The sequence below is a fragment of the Dermacentor silvarum genome, chromosome 11 (genome assembly GCF_013339745.2).
Source record: "Dermacentor silvarum isolate Dsil-2018 chromosome 11, BIME_Dsil_1.4, whole genome shotgun sequence".
Classification (NCBI taxonomy): Eukaryota; Metazoa; Arthropoda; class Arachnida; order Ixodida; family Ixodidae; genus Dermacentor; species Dermacentor silvarum.
The window spans coordinates 98154141-98180979 of record NC_051164.1 but is presented as its reverse complement, the minus strand read 5'-3'; the positions used below and the strand labels follow the sequence as shown (position 1 = coordinate 98180979).

General features: G+C 45.2%; 1 protein-coding gene across 1 annotated transcript; it reads left to right on the top strand.

Moving 5' to 3' along the window:
- Window positions 1–198: 198 nt before the first annotated feature.
- Window positions 199–19401, top strand: LOC119433717 (putative tRNA (cytidine(32)/guanosine(34)-2'-O)-methyltransferase). Its single transcript, XM_037700971.2, has 10 exons — window positions 199–436; window positions 627–696; window positions 2892–2994; window positions 5369–5447; window positions 6546–6598; window positions 9319–9372; window positions 11561–11663; window positions 12813–12890; window positions 16380–16477; window positions 18566–19401. The coding sequence occupies exons 1-10, from the start codon at window positions 316–318 to the stop codon at window positions 19073–19075; spliced, it is 1269 nt and encodes a 422-aa protein (XP_037556899.1). The 5' UTR covers window positions 199–315; the 3' UTR covers window positions 19076–19401.
- Window positions 19402–26839: the final 7438 nt, after the last annotated feature.

Here is a 26839-nt window from a genome sequence, read left to right as displayed (position 1 = left end):
GTTAAAGCCGTTATCTGTGGAAACGGTTCCTGACATAGGTATTAAACTTATTCGTTAAGTGCGCACTGCTGCATTATTCCAGCCTACTACATAATTTTTTCGTTAGGCGTTCAACTGATTCAGTCGGTCAGTTACTTCATTGGCTTCAAAGCTCGTGACATGTTGCTTCATCTGTCTATTGTTCTGTTTATGTTATAGAAAATGGCGACCACGTGCTCTGCGAGCTGCGGTTAGGTGATGTGTGTCGTTTCCATTCGTCGGCTGTGAGTTTTCGCGGTGTTTACTCGAATTCGAAGACCGCTCGACTTACGAAAAATGGGCCGCTCGTCAAAAGACAAGCGCGACGTCTACTACCGGTTGGCCAAGGAAGAAGGCTGGCGAGCGCGAAGCGCGTTCAAACTGCTGCAGATCAACGAAGAGTTCGACATCTTCACAGGTAACTTCGTTTTGACTTTCGTTCGGTGACAGTGTCCTCCCTACAAACATTCAATATGAAAAGCAAGACGCCATAATTGAATGTTGTTTGATGATCTTAGAGCTCCGAGAGCTTGACGTTGCTCGTCGTGACGTCCAAGCCGTGTTTTGAAGTACATGTTTTCCATTGACAGCTAGCTGTTTTCGTACAGGTGTCACGAAAGCGGTCGACCTGTGCGCCGCTCCTGGAAGCTGGAGCCAAGTCCTGTCGAGAAAACTCCGGTGAGTTATATGTGCCTCTTCTGGTTAATTCACCTTGTGTGTGTAAGCGCCGAAGAAGTACGCCCGCAAATGAAACATCGTTTACATTCGGCATGATTGCTCAGTACACCCTTTGCAGTGCCTCGGGGATACAATGTTCCACTGCTTAGCCCGATGTCGCCGCTTCAATTCCGGGCCGCGGCGACCGCATCATGATGTAAGCAGAATACAGAAATTCTCGTATGCTGAGATATCAGAGCGCTTCAAAAAACTAAATCTTGTCAAAGTGGTCTCCCATAGCAAAACTGTGACATTGAGGCATAAGACTTACATGTTTTCTTTTACTCTTCTGACCTGAAATAGGAGGCGACTTTCATTAGAGACATAGCCATTATACCTGAACTCCATGAAGGCCAATTCTTTCGTTATCCAACCGACTTCTTCGAGGTTTCATGTGCTTTTAACCTGAGAGTATTTTAAATTAAGCAGCGGCTGTTAAGTGTTTCATCCTTGCTGTTGTCTTTACATCTCGTGCTGTTTTAGAACATTCATTTCCAGGATTCTTACAGCTTCCAGGATACTCCAAGCTCATTAGACCTTTGCACCTACAAGAAGCTAGTGAACCTTGAGTCGGCCTGTGGTGCTACATTGCACTCTAGATCACTAAGGCACTCAATAGCAAAAAGAATCGTTTCCTTAAAAGCAATATAACGATAACAAAAATGTTAATTATTTTCAGGTTAGAGAGCCAAGTTGTAGACAATGCATCTTCAAGTGGGTTTTCAAGTAGGGCCTCGCCTCGAGTGAAAATTGTAACCCAAATAATCGGAACCTTTCACTTCCTGAGAGACATGTATGCTGATGCTGTCTTAGTTGGAACACTCTGTTTGTGATTCCCTTTGCTGTTGAAAAAATTAAATGGGGATGTTGGCACTGACATTTGCTTGATTTTGCTTATGCGATCTCATCTGAATAACTGAAAATGAAAATAATTAATTAAAATGAAAACATTTAGCCATAATTGAAAGGTTGAAAGCCCTATGTTCAAGATTCACCCTGTGCTTATCATCTCATGCACTTGTTCATACCAGTTCTGTACCTGTTGTTCATTTACAGAGTGAACCCAGTGCCTCTTGCACAAGGCCTGCACTCTATCTCTCCCGAGTGCTAGAAATGCTGTAACTTAATTGTACACAAATCTTGCTCCTTGTGAAAAACATGGTGACTTGCAGATTTTACCCTGTTTGCATAGTGAGATGAGCGGCAAAGTTAAGCACCTCCTGAAAAGTGTCAGGAAGTGGAGATTAGCTGGGTAGACCTGTTAAGTCAGTTTAGGTTGATAGATTGCAAGCACAGAATAATAAGTAGGTAGCTTTAGCTGTGGGCAGGAAAGTTTGGTGTTTTAGCATTGCAAATATATGAAAGAGGAGTTGTGGACACCACCCTTGTATTGCCGAAGCAGCTTACCGTGATACGAGCTGAAGTCTGGCAACAGGTGATGAGGAAACCCCGCACCTCCACCACAATGTTACGCGACGGACTAGTCAATTAAACGAGAAACTATTTACAGATTATATTTACAGCAGCGGTTGCAGCGCTGACCGGTTGGATTCACAGCGTGAGCCCAGTTCAGACTTCCTCCCCTTCGCTCGAGTGAAGGCACCTGCGTGCCTCGTTCAAACGACCAAATACAACACGTGTGTAGCAATGTTTGAGGAAGGGTTATTCCGTGTTCACAAATTTCAACCTGCCAGACTTGTTGAAAAAAAGACTTGTAATGTGAAAAGGTTGCGAAATCTGAAATGTCATGGGAGGATGTCGTTGCTGCCATAGTTTGGCTGCAGTGTAAATTGCGGAGGAAAAGATTGTCATTAGATTACAATTTTCTGCACTAATGAGGTCTTTTTCATGAGCCTAACAGATTTCAAAAATAGTACATTGGTATTAGCTTGACCTAATGTGTGGGTTTAGTGCCCTTAGGTGAGCACATGACATAGAAGACATGACACATATGAAGGATTAGAACTTGGATGACTTCAAGTGATTCAAGCGTTAACTAGCTTGTGTTAGTGCAAAATACTGAAACCGACACAAATTCAAAGCATACAGAGACAAGATCCACAAGGCCAACTTGTAAGATAGGATAAAAAAATTCCATGGCATGTTACAAATGATAATGCGTGTCTGTTGTTTAAATCTCTGCTCCCTACTCCTAGAGGCAACACCGAGAATCCAGATGATGTGAAAATCGTGGCCGTGGACCTTCAGGCCATGGCGCCCTTGCCAGGAGTCATTCAGCTGCAGGGAGACATTACTGAGGTGAGGAGGTGGGAAGTGTGCCATTTGTCTAATTTACACATTCTCTTCAGACACCGGTTTACCAACATAGTAAAATGAAATCTTCACCAGCAATTCTATAAAAGCTAGAGATAAGGTGCAAAACAAATATTTTTAGGGTGTCATTTTTTCCAACAGTGATTCATGATTGGAATCATTTGTTGTAGGATATTGGCGTTATCAGCCTCAAATTAAGTGTTCTTTTCATCCTTTAATTATCAGTAGATGTATGTATGGTCCATTTGATTCTTAGTAGTTCATTCTCTCCTTTTTGCCTTATTTAAAGGAGTACTGACACCAAAATTTGAAGTCGAGATAACTTGCGAGATCGATTTAGGTGGTCACACAAACATCGTCTACAAAATATCAGCGCCAAATATAGCCTAGAACATATTTAAAATCAATTTTAAAGTACGTGCCCGCAGCCAACCGCAAAACGGAGCACCTCGCGACATTGACATCAAGTAAGGACTGTAAACAATCAAGAAAACGCTACGTCATGTAGCTACGTCACGAATTTTCGTTGTCTGCCATGCTGCTTACATGTGCTCTTCTCCTCTGTTGTTGCTGTTGCTGCTCTACTGTTAAATACCGTGCAGGCCACAACGTTCAACGCCAATTCGTTGTGTCTTACCATTGAACGTGGCCGATGCGAGGGTTTTGTTCGGGTTCGTCCTCCCCGTCGCCGGCCGCAATATCCGAGTCGCTGCTCTCTAGTGGGTCAAATTGAAAATGATGGGCCACGTCTAATACGGCGGCGACTCCCACATGCAGGAAATCATCGCCGCTGGACGACGAAAACGAGGACGACGACGATGATGATGGCGAGGATAGCGAGGACATGGCAAATCACGTGCAGGCGTAGCAGACGAACTAGCAAAACGAAGCTCGCACGCTGGCTGCGCGTCAGAGCATACGTCATGGATTTTTGCGATCACGTGCCCACTTTGTTTACAATCCCTCTTCTCCCGTCTCGTTGCTCTCTGAAACCGAAACTGGGACTGGTCGCTACAAAAAAGACTCCAGACCTGTCGCGCTCTGAAGTAAATGAGGTTTCGTACCGTGATTACTGGGTCATTAACCACCTATTAAAGCCATAAAAACGATATGAAAATTTTTGGTGTCAGTACTCCTTTAAGTTTGTGCACAGCATTGTTTTTTTTTTTTTTTTTTCCTGTTTCCATCTTTGCCCCGAGTACAATTTCTGGCAGCGTACAATTATTTTGGAATACTGCTATCAGTCTAGTTTAGTGCATTGAGTCACCTGCCTGTCTTCTCCCTTTTCTTTGTTCTCCTCCCCTTTCTCCACTGTAATGCCCTAAAGGCACTGTAGGTACTCTGATAAATAACTAGATAACCCATTTCTTGCATCTTTGGCATCATTGAAGACAGACAGCACAAGAACAGGCTAATAATATTTGTTCTTGAGTTTTATTGTGTCTATAGGTGTAGAATGTGTGCCTGAACTCTGAAAACTGACTCAGATGTCGGAGCAAGATTAACTATTTCATGTGCTCTATGCTTAGAAACAGAAGAGCCATTTCAGAAGTTTGGCTCTTGTGAATTGTTGGTATCGGAAACAACAAAAAAGAGAAGCTGTTACATGTCCACATAGTGGTGCTACCAGCCAGCACCCAGACACCTTTTCTTCCAGCAACAACTTGGCAACAAATTTCTTTGTACATGTCTTATGAGCAGTGCCGTAAGATGTACACAACAAAATTCAAATGGCATTATTTTTGTTAGAGCTTGTAAGTATGAGGTATAGTTTTTGCATGTACTATTCTAACAGTTATGAACGGGAACACTGGAGCACATGGCAAATAGCTTCATCGTCCGCATGTTACGTGACGCTGCTGCAAGATACGAAAACAAGAGAATGTGGTGGCATTCCTTCTACTGCCTACATACTGCACATGAGCAGAGAATTGAATAATCTGTTAGGGCAATCATGCTATCTGTCATATTCGGTGCTAATTCCAGTTACTTCCAAAGATTCCTAAATACAGCGTGCCCATATCGAATTCAGTAAAACAATTCTCATTCATGGGCATGCCACAGGAAAGATGATAAAAAACTTGTTTGGGATGGGCTGCAAGTAGAAGGAATGGTTCCCTTCTGTCCTTTCTGTTTCACATCTCGCCACAGTGCTGTACAACATGTGGCCGAAAGACGCTAATTGCCGCGTGCACGTGCACTTTTCGGTGCCTTGCGTAGCTACTGTGAATGAGCAACCCACTGTGTGCCAATCAGCAACCCACTGTGTGCCAACGAATCATTAGCAGTTGCCTAGCTATCATTTCACTGCTCAAAAGTCTATTTCTTTTGTTTCTTGTCTTCCATCGCGTTGGACAAGGTCTCAACAGCTCAGAAGATAATCAGCCACTTTGAGGGTGAAAAGGCAGACTTGGTTGTCTGCGATGGTGCCCCGGATGGTGAGTAAAGTGCACCATGTGCCGTGCATGGTGAAGGTCTGCGTATGATGCAGCGAATATAGGTGGTCCATGGTCTACATGCACTTCAAAGAGAATTTGTGTTCGGCCAGCGTGAGCATTGTGAATACTTTTCATCTATCCTATTAAAGGATACTATTCGTAAAGGTCTTAAAAGCTAAAACTAAGTGGAGCTTTCTCTCTCTTCTTTCTTTTTTTTTTTTTTGAAGAGTGCAACACAGCATACTGAAAAAGAAGCACATGACAAAACGATCTGTCCTATGCCTCTTTCCTGCTTCATTTGTTGCACTGTTCAAAAGTCTGCTGTTTAACAAGGCATACCAACCAGCCCAAGTTAACCTGTTGTTAAGGGGAGCTTAATTCATAGATTAGTTTTGTAAAATGACTAATCCACCGTCTGTCTCTGAGAGCTGAACTTCAGTAAATGGGAGAAAGCAAAAATCTGAGAGAGAGAAATGGCACCACCTCTTTGGAACTGACAGGACTTTCTCCCGCTGAGATAAGTTCTCCTAGAGTTGTCAGAGGTAACAAGATGTTCACTGCATTGTATTTGAGAACAAAAGAAAATCCAGTTTGGCCAAATTTATTGTGTTTGCCCTCAGAAGGACATAATAATGCTAGCTCTTTAGAGCCTTCTGCAGGGGTCACTTGTAGGTATGTGGGTTCCCGGCCATAGCTGCTGCATTCCAAAAAGGGTGGAATGCAAAATGCTGATTTGCTTAGATTTAGGGATATGCTAAAGAACGCCAGGTGGTGGGAATGGAAATAAATTTCCATTATGTGCATCTCTGATAGCCCTTGTATTGCTTTTGGACATGAAACCCCATAATGAGTTTTTTTTCTCTTTTTCTCAAGCACACTATAGCATGCCTTGCATTACTTTTAGTGTTCTTGTTCATGTGAGAGTGCCCATCTCATAGAAGCACATTTTCATTTGACCATGAAAGAAATTGCACCACTGGAGGTTATGATTGCAAGCACTAGATCATTTTTTAGAGTTTACCAAAGTGCTGATAGACAGGACGTGACAGAGTAGGTGGCTGCAAGGTCATGATATTTTTGTTTTCTGGTGTTTTACAGTGACTGGCCTCCACGACATTGATGAGTACATTCAGGCTGAGCTGCTTTTGTCGGTAAGGGCTCATGTATCTCTCAGTGGCATCAGCTTCCGAGTGTCAGTCACTGATAACGTAATAGAAATTTCTTATTCAGTAAACTTATACCTGTTGGTGTTAGGCGATTCGTGCTTCCTATCATCATAATTCGCACAGGCCTTCTTAAGCAGGTTGGTAGCCATTGACAGTCAACGTCCGATTTTTCGGACTCCGTAGGGACTGCGAAAACGTCTGAAAGATTGGGTAGTTAGAAAAAAACGAATGCATGCCTTTTACTGCCCTCAAGGGCTTAAGTCGCCACAGCCACGTCTAAAATAGCTCTTATGGCCTGCCAGTACACTTATTAGGTATCTCGATGCTCGTACTGGGATAGGAAATGATGGGTGTATAATTAAGGAAAACAAACTATGTCCCACTACTGTGGTCCCTTCAATTGGTATATTTCACTGCAATACATTGCGCATGCTTGACCACGTAAACCGGTGTAGTGTGGCGAAATTGACTTGGAAAGCCGGCATTACCAATTCGTTTTGTTTTCCATGCTTTGAAGCCATCTGTGAGGATGCTAAAGGCAGAGTATGTCGTGGCTGCCATTGCTGACAACGGCGAATCCTTTCAATGAAGAACGTGGCACTGAACAACAGGAAGCTTGGTAGCGAACGTTGAAACAGCTAGGCCTAGCGTTGCCTAGTGCACGGTGTCAGCAGATTGGCATGCAGGGGTGCTGGTTCGAGGCTGCGAGAAAATCAAAATGGCGGCAGTGGTGGCTTAATTCCATTTCAGACCTGCGGTCACGTAAAAAAGTCAGAAAAATCGGACGGCAAAGGACTTCAGCGTCTGAAATTTCAGATGTCCTTATTACATTAGCTCTATAGGGTACATGGCAGTGCCACAAAGGCGTCTGAATTATCGGGCGTGTCTGAAAAATTGGTCAACTGTGTAATACTCATTCACACCGCTGCCACTATGCTCTGCTTTGTCTGACAGTGCATGCACAGCTCGTTCAGCTGAGAGTTCAGCCCATGCACTGCGTGTTGGGAGTCGCACGATCTGCTACTGGTACCAGGGCGAGCTGAGAAGGCTGGTGCCTTGAGGCACACTTGTCTTCCGGATTGCCCAGCAATGCAGCAATGCATGATGTGCAGAATTTCGGATTTGTGGCACAGTTGAAAATATGAAGGGAGCGGCAGGGGGGGGGGGGCATGGAACAGTCGCTTTGGTACAAGCTCATACACTAGCCGCTTCTGGTGCCCCTTTTTATGCCAGCATTCGCGGCCATCGAGTGAACTCTCTTCACGTCTGTCTTTGGGCGTGTGATACCATGCGTTTAGAGTTATTAGACAATGTTTACTTCAATTTATACTGCCCATAAGACTTCGTGTAGTAGTCTAATATTGTTTTCGCTGTGAATGCTTTGCCCTTCAAGCAAAACTGACTTTTGTGTTATCAGTCTCACTTACATCCAGGGTGCGTATACCCGCCGCGGTGGCTCAGTCAGCTAAGGTGTTGCGCTGCTGAGCACGAGGTCGTGGGATCGAATCCTGGCCACGGCGGACGCATTTGGATGGAGGCGAAATGCAAAAACGCCCGTGTGCTTGCGTTGTAGTGCACGTTAAAGAACCCCAGGTGGTCAAAATTAATCCGGAGCCCTCCACTACACCGTGCCTCATAATCAGAACTGGTTTTGGCACGTAAAACCCCAGAAAGAAGAAGGGTGCCTATACCTTTTTGACATAATTGAAAACCCTTGAATTTTGTTGAATAGGGGATTCAAGGGCCCTTAAGATGTATTTAAAATAAATGTGCTCTTAGAATTCCTTAGAAATGAAAACGGGTTGGGGGCGACTTTCGAACACATAGTAAGAAACTCCGCATTGTGGCTATGCCATGAACACTTTCTTTCGGGAAACGATCCTAGATATTTTCAGAATGTCACTAAGTGATGCAATATGGTGTGCCCATAGCCACCACCAACAGGCTTGTTTTAATTACCATTGCCATCGTTAAGCTAGACGAAGCCAGATCAAGCGACCAAGCCTTACCACTATTTTTGTTGTTTTTCTAGTTGATTCACAGAGCAGCCGTCATGACTTCATTTTCGAGACCTCGGCTCTAGAAATGTCTGGCAGAAAATAAGTTTCAGCCATTTTGCTTTAATGCGATGGGTATCTTTGGCTGAAGCTGGACAACACTAACCATCATGCTAGAATGTGATTGGCATCATTACAATGGGAAAGTCAATTTTGAAGAGCCCCCTAAAGAGCTTTAACTGCGTCTCCAACTCGGCGGCTGCTTAGCTGCAAGAAATTTCGGCTAAGGATAAGGTTTTATTATTTTCCAATGTATGTGTACGAATAATGTTTGTTTCTATGTCCTTGAATTTTGGTCTTAGGAAGCCTTGAAATCCTTGAATATTGAGTCTAATGTTCTATATGAAGCCTGCTTTCACCTTGTTCTGAAATAATATGGAAAATTTAAATGTGAAATACTTTCTTCCACTTTTTCAGTGGAAACTACATTAAGCATTTGTTTTGTGCCTCTTCAAATTCGCTCACTTTCACTAGGTACAGAAAGCTGTGCTTGCGTATTATTAGTGATAGTAGTTTGTTACAGTTAGATTTTAGTTTTTGTTCCCCGTGGCCTTCTCACAAGTGGCTGTAAGGATAGCACAGTCATATGCTATTGCTTGCAGGTAGGTATTTCTCAGGTAACATTTTATTGTTGAAATTTATTTTCAGGCTCTAAATATCACCACACATGTCCTGAAGACTGGTGGCACCTACATAGCCAAGGTAAGATGGATGTGCTGATTGCAAGCTTTTATCTTTAAAACAGCCATTCTGCATACTTTATAAACAAGATTACCATAATGTACTTAGTGTGCGCATTCAGTGAGGAGTTTGCCTCAATTATTTATAATGAGCTTACATTGTCACCAATCATGGCTCCCCTTGTGGTTCATGGCTGGGTCATGTACTTTATGGTGCCGTTAGCATGCTTCAAATGAGATCATCATATCACCAACATGGCTTCTTTTGCGGTTCATGATAGGGTCATGTGGTTTATAGTGTCATTAGCATGCTTTAGATGAGGTCACCAATCATGTCTCCTCTTGTGGTTCATGACAGGGTCATGTACTTTATGGTGTTAGCATGCTTTAGATGAGGTTACCTTATCACCAATCATGGATCTTCTTGTGGTTCATGACAGGGTCAAGAACTTGATGGTGTCGTTAGCATAATTTAGAATGATATTATAGCATTTTGTGACAACTTTTTCCCTTTGGAAAGTATAAACCGCAGCGTGGAGCAAAATATTCTTCTGACATCTTTTATTACCCTTCTTGGTAAGAGAGAGAGATTACCAAAGAAAAAGAAGGCACGCAGGGACCTCAACGCTTGGAAAGGGGTGTTTGTCCCCAACCCAAGGTGTCCCCACCTCAGTAGGTGCATTTGGTGCGCCACATGGGAAATCGTCACCATGGGAGTGTCCCAAAACTTTTTTTTCTTCGTGCTCACGAGGATTTTGACAGGAATTTAGGGCGCATGCTCCTTTCCCAAGTGTATCACCCCTGAAGAAAGCCAGACACCAGGCCTGGGTACACTTGTGCCCATTTGTTGTTAACCAGTGGGTGCCCGGCGGCGGTGGCAATCGAACCCACAACCTCCCACAGCCGAGGCAGGCACTCTACAACTAAGCCACGGCTCCGGTTTGCTATCCTGCACTGTGGGCTTGGGCAGAGGGAGGCTGAAAGATAAGAAGGAAGTAGAGAGAGTACAGACACATGTTCACAGCCTCGCAGTACAGGATAACATTTAACACATTTAAACTTGCTTGTGCACCTTTATTGACCTTGAGAATCGTAACTGTGCATCCGTAGCCCTCTGCCGCAGCAGTAGGTGAACTTGTTATTCCAAAATGATTTGGTCCGAGACCATTCTTGGCAAAAATGCCAACTGTTAAAGGTCAAACTTTTTAAAATCTTTCCATGCCTGCTCAAAAAGAGGCACCATAATGGCGGTCTACTCCAGATTACTTTTGACCATCTTGTACGGTTAACTTCTACCCTTCTTTCGATTCATAATCAATTTAGCATTAAACTCTCTTTTATATGTAATTACTACATACAGGAATTGAACCTTTCACACCAGCATGTAAATGCCGCTAGTAAAAGGTGGGACATGAGGGCTGGTGGGCTTAAGAAGTAACGTAAACAAAGCTGCGAGAAATACTTAAAATTTAGTGCTAAAGAAGAAAATTCCATGCTTGGCATGTATGCCACTTCATGCGTGTATTGTTCTTAAAGATGTTAAAGTGTCTTGGGTAAGGTTCCATATGTATCAGAGTAAAGGTGCTCATTAGCCTGGTAATGAAGTTATTTTTCAATGGTGTCAAGGTGGCTTGTCATTCTGCTGGCTAGTGTGAAAACTCTAGCTTCCATGATGGCATTGAAACAAGGGCAGAATTGAAAAAGGTTGATGTATTGTACTTAGGGTTGTGCATTAAGGGAAGTGCAAGTGATCAAAATTAGCCATGCTCCGACTTGGTCTAGTTGGATGTTACATTGTAAATGTCCTGTTGCAGTGTGTTGCAAGACAAAATTTGGAAGTACCGGCATGACATTTTTAACTTGTCATTTTCTCGTGTTATAGGAAAATCCAAACTCTCTAAACACTATGTCAGCAAATCCTGCTCTGTGATGATGATGCCACAATAGCGTTGATGATGCCAGGGCTAACATTTCGAGACCAGCTTTAGTATCAAATAAAAATGGCCTATCTTTCTATGTATCATTTTTGCATGCAACAAGCGTGTAGTAAAGTTTCTGCAATTTTAAAATTTGTGTCAATACTCCTTTAGAACAAAACACTGATCGAAGTGTGATTATCTGGAACCCTTCACAACACTGTGTTGCTTCGGTATAGGCTGTTAATTTCATCAAGTAAATAAAAAAAATTTTTTTCTTTCTTCTGGTGTCAGATTTTTCGAGGAAAGGATGTGACCCTGCTGTATGCACAGCTGAAACTATTCTTTGAGCATGTGACCGTTGCTAAGCCTCGGAGCAGCCGCAACTCCAGCATAGGTAAGCTCTTGCAAAGTGATGCTGACTGTTTTGCCTTCTTTAACCACTTTTGTGCTGATCGAAAATTGGGGTATGAAGAAGAAAATTATTGTTTGCTACAGTAGACGTCTGTTAATGTGACCCTGACAGGATCATCAAAATTGATTGAATTATCAGGTGGGTCAAATTAAGCAAGATGCAGAAAAAAAAATGCCAAAATACACCACTGATTCATTTGGCAGTATTTGCCTGATTCGAACACGCCCCCTAATGAAATGCGCGCCCCCTTTATATGTGCCCAAAGCAGTAAACTAACGTAGAAATGGCATTAAAGCTTCTAAACAAGTACAAATCTGATGCATGCCCTATTTCTTAGCGAGAATTGTTGCACAATGGCAACCGGTTTTTTAAAGTCAGCTTCGCCATGGGGGGCATTTTTTTTTATACACCTTTGCCGCAGTACATGCTTGTTATGCAGCAAAGCATGCAAACATTGCGAAGGCAGTTTTGGTTTTATGTGCTATTTTGGGTCCAAAGCTTTTGGGCCCATAGAAATGGATGGGTGCTGGGTTGGGACATTCGGCCACTATCGACTTAACCGAAAAATCGAATTAGCGGAAGTCTACGGTACTTCCTTTTATCAACCACTTTAGTAACTGTAAAGCTAGCCTTCTAGCTAGGCACTTATCCGAGCAAGTGTCAGTGTAGTCAAATTTTGCAGTTAGTGAATTTTATATGGAAAACACAGACATGAGACATGACTCAAGTGATGAAACTACATGTAACACACAAGCACCGTTATGTGCAGTTCGCACTTCATTTTTTGACTGATTTGTTGGGCAAATGTGCAATGCAGAGAAGCACACTTTTGGAACAAGAAAAGGAGTGTTGCATGCCTGCATAGAAAATTTATTGCAGATTCCGGAAACATAGCATGTAGGCTCTAAATTAAGTTTTTTTTTTTTTTACTTCCCAAGCACTTATGAGTGCTTGGGAAGTAGAAGCGTTCCTTTGAATGTTTCTGCTTTCAACATCCAGTCGTTCCTTCGCTATTGCAAAGCTTCATGAACCGAGTTACTTTCTATCTAATTTACTGCTAGCAGCCAAATGCTACCTTAGTTAGCAATTAAGCAGCTTCAGATGCGTTAATTGGTGTCTGTGCATTTTCAGAGTCCTTTGTTGTCTGTCGCCGTTACTCTCCACCTGAAGGTTACAAGCCGTTCATGTTCACTGGCTCCATGGAAGATTGTGAGTGCATTTTTTATGGTGATTGTGCATGTCTGACGCCGATTGCCACTCCCTTTTAAAGGAAAGCTTTCGCTCAGCTGCCATTTTTATTTCCTCTCTTCAAATGCGTGTTCACAAATGCAAAATTGTTGCATTAGGCAGATGTTTCAAGCAATTTTAACCCCTTCCGTGCCTTAGAAGAGCTAAGTTTGTCCACGCGTTTCTGTTCAAAACAGCCAAGGGCAAGCTATGCCCATTGACGGTACTTTTCACTTTCTAACAATGCCATCGACTAGCTGGTTTCTTTTCAGTGCTTTGTCATTCTTCTGGTATATGGCAGTATACAATTTGTAGTACAGCACAGTCACTAGGTAGTTTATTCTGGCGGAGGAAGTAAAGCAAGTGGTCAATTGGGGTCGTTAAATGTGGCGCTGCCGGCAACTCGAGCTTCATTGGCTTCTTCAAGAAAAAGAAAACCCGACTTCAGCAGTTATTGAGTGATTCCGAAGGTGAAGTTTCGTACTGCTCTTCGAGTAAATAAGACTCCAGATTCTCTGTGTGCTCAGCTGTCCCATGATAGTGAGCGTCACACAGTATACGGTGTAGTGCTGTTAACCTCCGTGTCGAAATAGCGTATTTTCAGGTGTATACCATATTTTCCGGTGTATGAGTCGCATTTTTTTGCTGAATTTTTCGTTGGTGCGTCTTATAGAACGGTGCGACTTATGTATGTTTTATTGTTGTTTTTTCCGGAAAAACTGCCGTCAAAGTCGGATTGTATGCTACGGCCACGCGAAGGGCCCTGGGTTGACCTCCTCTGGCAGTTGCTATGGGTTGTATGCATGCTATGGAGGTACCGAGTTTTTCTTGTGATCGAGTTGCTGAGCGCAGTGTGAGAAGGACGAAGCAGCAACGCAAGCGATATCAGGCCGACCGCGAGTTGAGCGACCCCGAAGTCGTCACATCTGCAGATCACTTTCAAGATACAGCGCGTGCCGCTGTGCAAGCTACGCAGTTGCTACCAGAGTACAAGCACCCCCCCTTCCTCCTGCGCTGCCTTCCTGCTTTCCTCTCACCGTCGCACACTTTCACTCGCCCATCCAGCATGCGGGAACGATGTTATCACTCTGGGACTTTATACGGAACATCGCGGCTACCACGATGGCAGAAATGCGCCTGGACTGTCCATATCATTGCTATCGCAATTATATAGGAATTTCACCCATACGCTTGCGTGTGACCCGCATTCACGATTTGAAACGTCACTATCTTTTTTTAGATCACTTACCAAATGAAAGGTGCATTTTATACACCGGTGCGACTTATATATGTTGTTTTTTGGAAAAACTGCTATTTTGAGGGGGGTGCGTCTTATAAAAAGATGTGACTTAATAGACCAGAAAATACGGTAATGGTGAGAAATTCCGGAATAAGTGAGTTTGACCAATTTTGGCGAGAATTAGAGATAACATGGCAGGGAAGGGGTTAATGAAATTTGCTGCATTTAAAAGGGAAGTGCTGAATTCAACTGACTCTTGTAGCATACTAAAAAAATATCAAAATGTATAAAAGCACAATACAGACCTGCAACTGCGCTTCTCCACACACCTTCTTTTACGCAACTAAGATGGTGGACCTCGGGCTAGAATTGTAATTAAAGTATCAACATGTGGGTCAGTGACATCATTCTTTGTGCCATCTGTTCTCTGCACCGTCCAATGCTTCAAAATGTATGTCTCAGCTTTAATAGCACTACTGTATCAGGAACATGGCCATCTTGGTTATGGAAAGTGAGCTCTGCAGGAAAGCCTGCTTAGGGACTTTTCCCTAAAAAAGAACAATAAAACAACATTGGTATTGCAGTTCTTTAAACTGTGCTTTCCATAGCATTTCAGACAAGTTTTACATACTTGCACAACTTTAAGATTACCTAGTGAACGGGATACTTCCTTAGGTTGTTTAGCAAGGGACTGGAAAAAGCGCAATATAAGATTTTTTTTAGTATGGAAATGTAAGTGTGTTACTGCCATCTTAGGGTGTAAAATTCCCAGGTGTTGGCTTGATTTCAGCACTGCATTCGAAAACAATGTGACCGATTATGTGGAAGCGAACGGGATCATAGTGGCATTGCATCGTTTGGTTTTTGCAAACAGAAAGAGGAACGGTGCAACAATGGTGAATGTAACTGTTGACCTTTACTGGAAATTAACTGATAACATCGTTGTTATCACTCTGACTGCTACGCGGTTCATATTGAACTTTAAGACACCACAGTAGAATTTTCGCAAGCATCATGGGGAGGACGACTACTTGTTAAGGCGAACCGGCAGTGCAGAAGAAGTTTCTCGTCAACCACCGCATCTGCGAACTTGGTGCGAAAAACCTGAAGTTGGTATCGATGGGAGCTGGAACCATCAAAATGAGTAAATAGTTGGCAGTCACATGAGGACCTCTACCGTCAGCTGCAGCAATCACCAGCAGGCACCTGAGGTGCCCAGTGCATGCCACTGATTGCCCAATTAGTGTAGGACATGCCTAGTCCTGCATAAAAAATGCCTTGGACATCACCGATTAGGTGCTTGGTCTGTCATGAATGACTAGTGGCCGTCCCCAGACAAGAATCTTGGCGGCTCACATGCGGTTTTTGTCTCTGACGACAAATAAGATTGTGGATGGAATGAAATATTGTGTAGTTCATGGCATTGAATAAAATTTCTTCCCACTTTTTTTTGCCTCAAAGCCAGGGGTCTACCTATATATTCCGTTTTTTATGGTAGCAAATGTATGTAAACTGCAACGTAAGGTGTTATGTTTTTCCCTCCAGAAAATCTCTTATCAGTGGCACTTTACTGAGCTGCAACATCTGCATTTTGTGGAATGATGAACTCTTGAGCATGTTTGTTTTCGTAATGCCGCAATTATGAGAATTCTCGAAATAAGTTTGATATGTATATGAATTTTGCAACCGTGAGCCACTAAAATTTGATGTTTACATTCAAACGCCCCAAGTTTTATTAATTTAGTTCGACAGATGTGAGAGCATTTTGCTTGGCTCGGCAAATTTGAACGCGAAGGGCAAAAGGTAATATTAGCCCAGCACTCTAACTGGCTTCTCAGCTAAGTTCATGTTGGAGCATTGATACCTTTAAACACCATTGAATAATTTGCATGAGAGTTAGCAGGAGCTCATGCAGAGAAGTGCCGTGGTGTTGCAGGATGTGATGGTCGGGCCACTTTATCTTCCTAGCATTGATTCCATAACATCATTCTTTTCCATGCATGCACTTGTAGTATACTCTTTTCCCTGAATGCAAAAATGTACACAGATTTAGAAAGATTTAGAAAGGAATATTGGCCCGTGAGTGAGACATTTTATGTCTTGGAACTCCTGCTGATAATATTGTTGGGTTGCGAAGTGCACTTGCATGTTTATTCATTTAAAATCTACAGGTTTGACCCGTGGCCATTTTCGCTTTGGTATGAAATTTTTCGTGTCTTTACAATTGCCAGTGAAAGTTACAATCGAGGAGCCAAACAGAACCATGGTTCCATTTGTCATCTGTGGAGATCTTGATGGGTTTGACTCGGACAGGACGTACCCTCTTGAGGTGAGTGAATGTTGGTTGTTTGGAGTTTCTGTGTACCTGTGTTGGGGAGTGGAGGGGGGGGGGGGCATGGGCTGGGGGGGGGGGAAGGAAGTGGGTAGGATTCCTTACACACTGGAGCCACGTGTAGGCAGTGAGAACATGTGCAGTCTGAATACCCTGTTTGCACAATTGCAGCATGGTCATCAATAAAACAATGGGGGGGGGGGGGGGGGGATGACATAACTCCTATTACAAAAAATAAAAGAAAAAATGCATTACGAATTCTGCGAACTGACATTGAAAGCTGACCTGCAAGGTGCATTTTGCTTTTAGAACACTGATATGACATTAGTAGCACAAAGATTCTGGCGCAAATAGGCATGTTTTTACATGGGCTTCTAGCCAATGCCAGAGAATGTCACATACCACATTGTGTCTAATCTCTCCAGCCAATCATCTTTAAATTTACCAATCCCATACAGGTTATACACCACGGCTGGGCTACCCTTGTTTTTAGGCCTAGCATGGTGGGCAAACGGTTGATGCTCGCTTTTACCGCGGCCTGTGCAGTAACCATTGGTGGCATTTTTGGAACTGAAAATAGATTGCTTTCGTTGGTGCATTATGTTTCTGTTTTCCAGCAATGTTAGTTTTGTGGTGAGCGGTGGCATTTGTGTGGTTGCGCTGCTGTTCAAGTCATGCACCTGGCGCATGTAGTGGTAGCGCGGAGCTCGCGGCGCGACTTTACGCACAGGAAATTCTGCTTGATGTGCAGGCGAGACGCTGAAGAGAAATAGTTAAAGGGGCCGTAACGTGGTTGTCTAACTATTCTTGGTGGTCTAACTATACTCAGGGACCAATATAATGCTATACACAAAACCAGAGCTTTCAGCACACGTTTTAACCCGAAATTTCCAATTGATATCGCTGCCTCTAAGCGCCTCCCATAGACAGCGACCGTCGTTTTGGCATGGCTTGTGCGGTGTCAAGAAATGCGAGGCTAGCAAAGAAAGAAAAAATTAGGTCCATTTGATTTCTGAACCAAACTAGATACCACTGAAACTGCCGCTGCCAAGTGCCGTTGGAACAGTGAAAGTAATCGCAAATAGGTTTGCAAGTAAGTTATACGAGATTGAAATATGTATTACCCATGAAAGTAGAGTACATTTAGAGAGCAGAATGCAAGAAAATATTTAGTGGCAGATAAACAGGATTCACATCTGCCGTTGACCACAGCATCTAAACCTTCGAAAGCTTCTGGACGCCACAAAGCTCCCGCATGGCAGCATGTGCATCTCAAAGAGCTAGTTCGTGTTTGCTGATGAACGTGCCTGTTCGAGTACGAATATGGACGAAAGAACCAAAGAAAACCGTTTGCTTTAAAACGGCAGAAAGAGCCAAATAAATTAAGAATTCGGTTTAATAATGAAATGATGGGCTTGAAAGCATGTATTCGTTGTAGTGTGGATATGTAGATACCATTTCTTGTTCCGTTGCATAATTTTGTAGAGAATAGCCAACACCCGGCATCTGCAGGGGTAGTACAGTTTTTTATACTATACATTGACTCGATATATCATGACGTCCTGTGTTGAGCCTTGTCGGGCAATGACTTAGTTTCCGTGAAACGGAAGTCTGCAGGAGACCTAGAGAAAGACCGCTCTTGTGGTTAAAAAAAACAGTTGCAGTTTCGCCTGAAAGGCAAAGTATCGATTGCGATAGAAAATTAGTAGACAGCTATACGAAGTAAGGATAGTAATTTTATCGGCCGTATAAATTTGGAAACATTTCTTACTAACTGAATTAACAAGCATGGTTTCAGCGCGCACAAGCAAACATGAACATATCGCACTCGATGACCACGGACACTCGCTGTCAAAATGCTGGCGTGAGCAAGCGCGGCAGCAGCAGTAAGCGAAGTGATCTTTATGCTGTCTATTGCTTCAACGGAAACTGAAATTTCAACGGAAATCTTTTGTCAAACCGAACATCCGGTTATCTGCATAACATAACCTTACTGCCTCTCTCGTTATTACTCCTCTCAGCTCGGAAATGATTTGCAAGTGGCGATGGGTGTGAAACGCAGAAAGCTTCCTTTCTTCTGTGCAGCTCGGGAAGGACAAGGGCTATGAGTTCTGCAAACCTGTGCAGCCACCAATAGACCCTCCGTACAAGCTCGCCAACTCCATGAAAAAGCGTAACGAGCTGGCCAAGACTGTACTCGACGTTGGTGCATCAACTTCTCTGGGAGCCACAGCCGGCGACACACTCGAGGAGGTTCTGTGTCCCGACATAAGCGTGCTGGACTTCATTTACGACGAATCCACGCAGAAGCCGGACGACTTGGTCGAGGCCGTGCTGGCAGCCGGTCCGTCGACTTCGCGGCCGTGTGAATCGGGCGACCAGTTTGCTGGAGCTGTCTGCTCGAGCATTGCTGAACTCGACCTAAGCAGCGGCAAGTTCGTGGTGAAGGAGAGTGAAGTGGCTGAGACGGTGCTCGGTGCCAGCGCATCGACATCGCAGCTAGCCGACTCTGGTGACCGAGTTCTAAAGGCGGGCGAGAAAGTGCTGGAGGCTGTGCGTTCGGCTATTGCTGATCTGGATGTCAAACGCGACTAATGTGGACTTATTCAGAATTTTAAAAAATATATATAAAAGTGGCACAGTGCCTTAAAATTATTCCTCGTTGAAGAGCAAGTTTCTTGTTTTGGGAATTGAGTAACCACCACAAGTGTTGTTCAACTTGTGTTGCGTTCTTTAGCGGGAGTTTTGAGGCACTCAACACTGTTAAAAAGTTGTATAAAAAATTGTATAACAAAAGTTGTATGAAAGAGGCATGTGTCTGCCTGACTCAGCAGCCAGTACATACCATGGACAGGGCACAACCCTTATGCCTTAGATGCATAGATGGGACATAGGCAAATAAACGTTTGCATGCGTGCATTAATTTAGGGTTCTGTGTTGCCAAGGTCTTCCAAGTCACTGAAATAAGTATGAACGAATTTTTGCGATGTTAGGCGCAAATACAACAAAAATCTTCCGGAATTGTTGGGGGAGGGGGTGAGTGTCGTAGGCCGAGAAGCCGGTCGGCACGATGAGTGGATGTCTCAGTACCTGAACGCAAATAAGTTGATACCTGGCAGCTTTGAATTCGAACTGTCTTCCTTTATTAAAATGGCACGAGACTCTACGCCGTTTTGCCCCTAGCTGGGAGGGCCGAGACGGCGGTGAAATTGAGCGCAGCATTGTCGTATTCAAAACGCTGATTTCGATAAACGAAATGTTCTTTGTCGTACCAATGAAAACCATCTTGACATATAGGGTCTCTCACAGAATGCTTTCTCCCATGAATTTTATCAGTGACAGTGCATGCCAACGTTACTAGAACCAATTCAGTTTCGCAGCTCCGCATATTTGCCAGCACAAGGATGTGGGCCACGCGGCGGTCGACTCCGGCTACTGGTTGGCTGCGTCAGCTGCTGCCGCAGCGGCGCGGCAGCTTGGTATTGCACCCGCATTCGCTTGTCTTCGTTTATTATTAAGGCAATAGCCTTATGTGCCTCATCTTTCAGTCGACCTTCAACGTCCTGGAGCGAAAACCGTGTCGTCGAAGTGAAATCGTACATGATGACGACTAGGTGTAGTAATTCACTTACTACACCGCCCCGGCATTGTGTCTTACCTATATACAAATGCTCACGCACAATTGTGATGGTGCGCAGGTCACCTGTCGTCATCATGTTAATTAAAATAAAGTTAATTCAGGCACTCTAACCCATGACCTTCGGTGGGAGTTTAACCCTCGAACTTGCGTGGGAGTCGAACCCACCACATTTGGCACTAAGGCGCAGTTAATTAAGGCACATTTACTTAATGTATAGTTAATTAAGGCACTCGAACCTACGACCTTTCGTGTTAATTAGGGTGAAGTTAATTAAGGCACAGCTAATTAAGGTAGTGTCAATCAAGGCGCTCGAACCGCCAATCTTTGTTGGAAAAAAGTAAGTATAACCGCATTTGAATGAGAATGTCAAGTAATTTAATGAATGTCTTTTAAGCGCGCAGGCTTTCACCTTCACCCTCTTTGGCATATGCTAAAGTGACTGTCAATTTTTGCTCCACTGAAAACCTATACTGCCTTCGTAATTAGAGTTCATGGCTTTCACTATTAGTGGCAGCTTCGCAAGCGCAGCACGAATCTTAAGAGCGACGTGAACACTTCGATTTCAACAGCTATGCTATACTGCGAAGCTGCATCATTTGTGACTGGATGTGCCCGCCATATAAGGCAGTTCATAATCGATTATGTGGGAGGGGGATAAAAGTAGGATAGCTAATGAGGGAAGAAGGAAAAAAAAATAGAAAACTACCATATAGCATGAAAAAGCGTTAAAAATTGTTGTTTATTCGGCCATCTGCAAATGGCAAGGACCCTTTCATCCCATACAGGGTGTCCCAACTGTAATGCACCAATATATAAAAATATGCAAATGCCATGGTGCTTGACAGAACCAAGGTTCTGTCAAGCACACTGTATCGCTTGGAGATACTCAGAATATTTTTTTTGCATTCCGCCTAAATACATAATTAGTCTCAATTAATTAATCAACATCTCAAATATTGGATTAAATGTGTAAAGGAGAAAATTTTAGAGTGGCACGAAAAACTTCCGCTACAGCTTTCTGTTACTCAATACATGCTACATTAAGTGTTTTTCCGAGTGTTAAAGGAGCCCGCAATTACATGCAAAATTGCCGCGTGACTGGCCACTCGAACTTTGCCTAGAGCAGCAAAATCCGGTGCAAAACATGCAGCATATCACATGCTCAACACAAGCCAGGCTTCACACCTCCGCAGACCAGCGCAAGCAGTCAAACCTCCGAACAAGCTTCTACAGGATGCAACAAATACGCAACACCATAACAGCCATACGGGACACAGCCGCAGCAAAGGTGCGCAACCGGAAGCACTGCCGGTAGCGCGACTTGATCGCAGCACCGCTAGTTCTCGCGACCGCGACGGAGCCCATGTTTTCAGCGGAGCTGTAAAACTGAGTTGGTTCTATTAACATTGGTGCACACGTATATGTACGTGACTTGTTTTTCTTTTTTTTTTTTGTAAACCCGCCGCGGGTGACTCTGTGGCTGTGGCGTTCTGCTGCCAAGCACGAGGTCGCAGCATCGATTGCCTCGAAATCTCGAAAGGGAGCCCTATAAAGACTTGCGAAGGCCTCTGAGCACCCCTTCTCCTACCACAGCTTTGGTGAAGTAGTCGAGCATCCGCCGACGAGTGCTGTCGCAGGCTACCTACCTGTAAAATTGGTACAAGTGCGCTCCCGGCCTGGTGCTCAGCAACTACGAGAGTTCCAGACGCTTGGAATCAGTGTTGTACGGAACGCCATTCCTGGAACTGGGAGGAACGGAGGAACGCCACCGTTCCATTAAGGGTCGCTGGAACTGTAACTCATTAGGTTTACGAAGGAATGGCAGAGGGAATGGCGTTCCATCTGTAAACGTTCCACAGCGCATTATATAGCACATCATGCAGGGCGGATGGGCGACCACGTGAGGCGCAAAGAACTACCGCTTGCCTGTCATGTAACTGGTGCATTTTTTCTTGAGGTATCCATTATACTTTTTTTTATGACTAGGTTTCAAGATCGCTACGTGATGCTCCCTCCTGTAGCTTGTTGCCTCCATGCTGGCCTGCCACAGAGGAACGATGACATCATGATCCCAACGCCACTCGAGGTGACTTTGCGGCAGATGGAAAATTTCCAGACCTCACGTGACTCGCATTCGTCATGACCCTATCGTGCAACCAGTAAACAAAAGTTAAGAAATTGTGGTTTCTGGCCCCAACCCTTCGTACAGGACCGCATTACATATTCTAGTTGCTGCCCGAACAAGTTACAAAAAAAATATTGCTTCCGAGTTTTTCCTAATTTGTTTACAATATCACTCAAGCTGTAACTTCTAGTACGCTGTTTTGACTGTTGCCTGTGCTTTTTCAATGTCGGCGGTCAGCGAGTTCTGTGGCGTGGGTTTTGCGCTGCCTCCTTTGAGAGATGGTGCCACGCTGCGTGACCAAGCTGGCAGCGTACGGATGGTTGTGTAGTGTGGTGTGCCCTTGCAAACATGCACTATACCCATTTTAATATTGTGGCTAGTACCTTCTCCACCCAGTCTGCTTTGCCGGTAGCTGTTTCATGCTTACATCTACTCTCGATTACGGGAGAGTATTTTTTAAATGCGAAGCATTTCTTGCCGGCGGCTCTGTCTGTTGTCCCGCGTCCCATGCCCCCACAGCGCATGCGCGTCCCCTCACGCTCTCTCTCTCCTCTCCTGCGCTCCCCCCTTTCTCTCCTCTAGGAATCCTGTACGGAGCGGCGCCCGCGTGCCACACCCCCACAGCGCATGCACGTCCCCTCTCTCTCCTCTCCTATGCTCCTCCCTTTCTCTCCTCTAGGAATCCGGAGCGGTGCGCTCGACAGGTGGTGCGACAGCTGCATACTACGCTGGGTGTGCCACGGTAGTTCTGCGGTATGAAAATGACGGAGCGCGCGCGCCTCATTCTCTCCTGTGCAGCGCCGCGATGAGCGCTCGGGCCGTTGCCGCGAAACCATCTCCCGCTCAAGCTAACCATCTCCCCGCTGCTTCGCATCCACACATGGTTCCCTTTAGCGGGAGGTGGAGTAATTTTTTCCCACTCATACTACAATATTGAATCGACATTCATTAAACGCCTATGTATTGTTCCTTTCGATGCTGTTTCTTGTGCAAGAAATTTAATTGTATTAGTGCATGTGAGTAACTTTCTATTCGCACATCTGAAGCGCAGTATCCTGATAGCGCATATGAAGACGGCAGTGGAAGGTGGCATATGTGTTGTGCTTGTAATAGACGAGCACCAAAGTTGCAGTTAGACATGTCTGGAGTATGTCCGGTGCTCCCTGAAAAAATTCGTCTAATAGCGTTTCTTTGGATTCTTTTTACCTCCAGATAATCTGCTGCCAGCGATGTTCAAATTCGTATAATACATGTAGTTCGATGTGAGTTTTAAATTGCTCAATTTATTTCACCTCAGGATTATCCAACACTATATTCTAATTAAAAAAAAATCGAATGTAACGTAAAGCCCAAACACCATTCCACATCAAAGACAATTAAAACAGCGTGTTCACATTTATTTCTGGCCTTGAAGATATGTTTATTGGTACAAGGAAAACAATGAAATGTTATTGAGTAAACATTAATTAGTACGGTAATTACTTAATTTGTAATTTATTTGCCGTACTATCACGACTGTAAACTTGCTCCAGCACATCAAAAACCCTAGTACGGGCTCTAGTTTAGGTCATTAGCACATAAATTTGAATTTTTAGGCATCAAATTCAGCGTATCAAAAATGATACGTTGGGTGTTGTGGGGTTAATGTAACGACATGTTCCAATGTTCGAAGTGTAACTGGAATGCGTTCCTTTTGTTTTAAAGGAACTCCTTTCTTGGCCGCAAAGTGGTGAAATGGCAGAGCTTCTGCCTCGAATGCTGGAGGTCCTTGGCTTGAATCCTGGCTCCAGTGGAAATACACCAGCTTTTATTGCGTTGACATTCTTAGGGCAGGTACTTCACGCACTTTCCGGTGTGTGTGTGTTTGTATCTAACCGTTTTCCCGCCTACCTGGATCACTGGCTAGTTCGTGGTCGATTGGATAGCGCATTGGGTTTCCATTTGCGCCCAAGCCCAGTGCTCGACCGCTGCGCCGCCATGCGCCACTCGCGCGTACCATGTTTCTAGGTGCTGCTTTCGATGCGAGCGTCCGCTCTTGCGCAAGCGAATACTGCTCTCGTTCGTGCCCCGGTGCCGCGGCAGAAGCCGCGGTGCCGGGCGCCGACGCGAAGCGGCGGTCGTTGGGGTGTTGCGGAGCGCAGCGTAGCAACACCCCAAATAAAAAAATACTGCTCCAGTCAGGTAGACTGCTCCCTCCCTGATAGTGAGATTATATTTGGATCATCAAAACAGTGATGCGTTTATTTAGGAATACCACCGATCCCCTAACAGCAGGCTAGTCAGCCCCAACCCAGCGTGTTCTCCGTAAACGCCTCCGTTCCAACGGCGGCGGCTAGAAACATGGTATGCGCGAGCGGCGCAGCGCGGCGCCAGCGGTCGAGCGCTGTACGGGGGCTGAAATAGAAATACGCGACCCCACCGCACTCAAACGTTCATGTTTAACATGTCCATGACGCTGGCAGCCCGGCTGGCGGCGATCTTCTGCCTTGCCGGGTCCGTGGAGCGCAGTCGGGTATCCCAGTCCTCCAAGGTTTGGAGTGGTGTCGGCCCGCCGGGGGGAGGAGGAGGAGTAGCCGGACAGGCCAGAAGTATGTGGTGAGGTTTGCTTTCGGCGCATTGCACAGAGGGCAGGAAAATGGGATGGGCCGGTAGTGGGAGAGGAAGGATGGAGTAGGTAGGGTCCGCGTTTGCAGACGGCGCCTTATGTGTTGCTCCCTCGTAGTGAGGGAAGAGTGGGGGTGGGTATATTTGTCTCTCGGCGCGAGCATTCGCGATGAGCTCAGTGAAGGTACGCGCACGCTCCCTCGAGAAACCCCCGTGAGGGCCGCCTGTGCCCGGTTTCTCGACACTCGGGCTAAAGAATCGGCAGCCTCATTGCCGAGGATTCCTCAGTGCGCAGGCACCCAGATGAGCGGGAGCCATATACAGTAACTCTAGTCCAGGATAGAGTTATTGTGTAGGCTCTGGAGCCTATACAGTAACTATCCTGGACTACTGAGACGTCTAAATTGAACCTATACAGTAACTATAGTCCAGGATAAGGTCCCTAGATAAAACAAGTCCGGGATAGGGTGCCTCAATCGGCGGGAGGAGGCGCTGGTATCGAGGCACCCAAGTCCAGGAATCCTAGGCTGCGGCCGGTCGCCCGGCAAGCCACACCACCTACTGGTGGTCACGCGGGTTCGAGCTGGACAGGCAGAACAGCCTCCCACTGTCCGCGGCGGCGCTTAGGTGAAGATTGTGAGTGCTTGGGTAAGCCCAGGTGGCATGGTGCTGCGAGGCATATACTCTCCACATTGCGGATACTTCTGGAAGCAAGAGAGTTGCTTGAATGGCGTGATAGAGTAGTGATTTTATTGAAGAAAAATGGCGCTTATTTCTGCTGCCCAATAGGGAGCACGGCGCAGCGTCAGGGGAAGGGGAGCAAGAATATAAAGTTGTTGAGAGGAAGAGAAGCAGCAAGAGTATCATCCGATCACGGAAGAGGCTGGTGATGGAGGCGGTGGCCTGCGGGGGGCGAGCGCTTAGCGATGGGCGGTGATCCCGTTCAATTCCACATACTTCCAAGAGGCTATGGAGAGCTCAGAGGTGGGGAGGCGACGGGAACAGGAGGTCGCTGGTTGTCGCAGCAGGTAGACCCTGTTGCGTGTAGGCAGCGATGACCCTTGAGCGGTCTTGTGCCAACGCTGGGCAAGCACAGAAAAGGTGTTCGAGGGTCTCGGGGTCACCGCGACGTTTGCAGGCCGGTGAAGTGGAGCGTCCCTTGGCGTGCAGCCGCGCCGCCGTCCAGACACAGCCCGTGCACAGTCGAAGCAACGTTGAAGACTGTACTCTGTACTACGTTGAAGCTGTTTCTCTCCCGTCCGTGTCTTTTTTGTTGCACAATAATACTTTAGTAAGAGCTTTCCGATTCTTCTCGACCTTATCCGTTGGCTGCGGCACCGTCGCCGCGGGATCGGCAACTCGGCAAGGCGGATGATGATAATCAAAATGAAATTGATCCCTAGAAAATATGCCCCCGTTAGTAGAATACCGTGCTGCTTACGCCCTCCCCCCTCTATCGGTCTATAGAAAATTATTTTTAACCGCGGACACTCGTGTGACATCCCGGTGTTACCGATACCAACAGGACATGAAGAACCAGGGCTGGCCAGGAGGCTTGCATGCTATACGGTTGTTTGAGTGTGCAAATAGAAAAAAAAAAAAAAATGCTGACGCCATGCTGCAATGATGCCACGAAACTGACGGGGTGTAACTCGAACGATAACAGACGCACGTATACATGCAAGCTTGCTTTTAGAACCGTTGCGTCCGGCAGCCGAGCCCCGTCCCCTTGCCACGCGCGTTACGATGTGCGCATGCGCTACAGCGCGCCGGTGCTGACTCAGTTCAAAGTTGGGCGCACGTGCCTCGACATAATAAGCGCTCATCATGCTCGCGCGATATTCGCGGCGTGTCCTGCTGAAAACTTGACCTTTCGTTCGCTGCAGGTTGTACGTTACGGTGCTATGATTTGGTGCTAGTGTTGGCCCGCAAAGGTATCGCGCTGGTTGCCCATCTTCACAGTTGTCGGTTTAGAGCGTGACAGACGTTC

Coding starts and splice junctions, on each gene's coding strand:
- LOC119433717 (XM_037700971.2), top strand. CDS start 316: ATGGGCCGCTCGTCAAAAGACAAGCGCGACGTCTACTACCGGTTGGCC. Junction 2,995..5,368: donor TGCAGGGAGACATTACTGAG/GTGAGGAGGTGG, acceptor GCGTTGGACAAG/GTCTCAACAGCTCAGAAGAT. Junction 5,448..6,545: donor CTGCGATGGTGCCCCGGATG/GTGAGTAAAGTG, acceptor GGTGTTTTACAG/TGACTGGCCTCCACGACATT.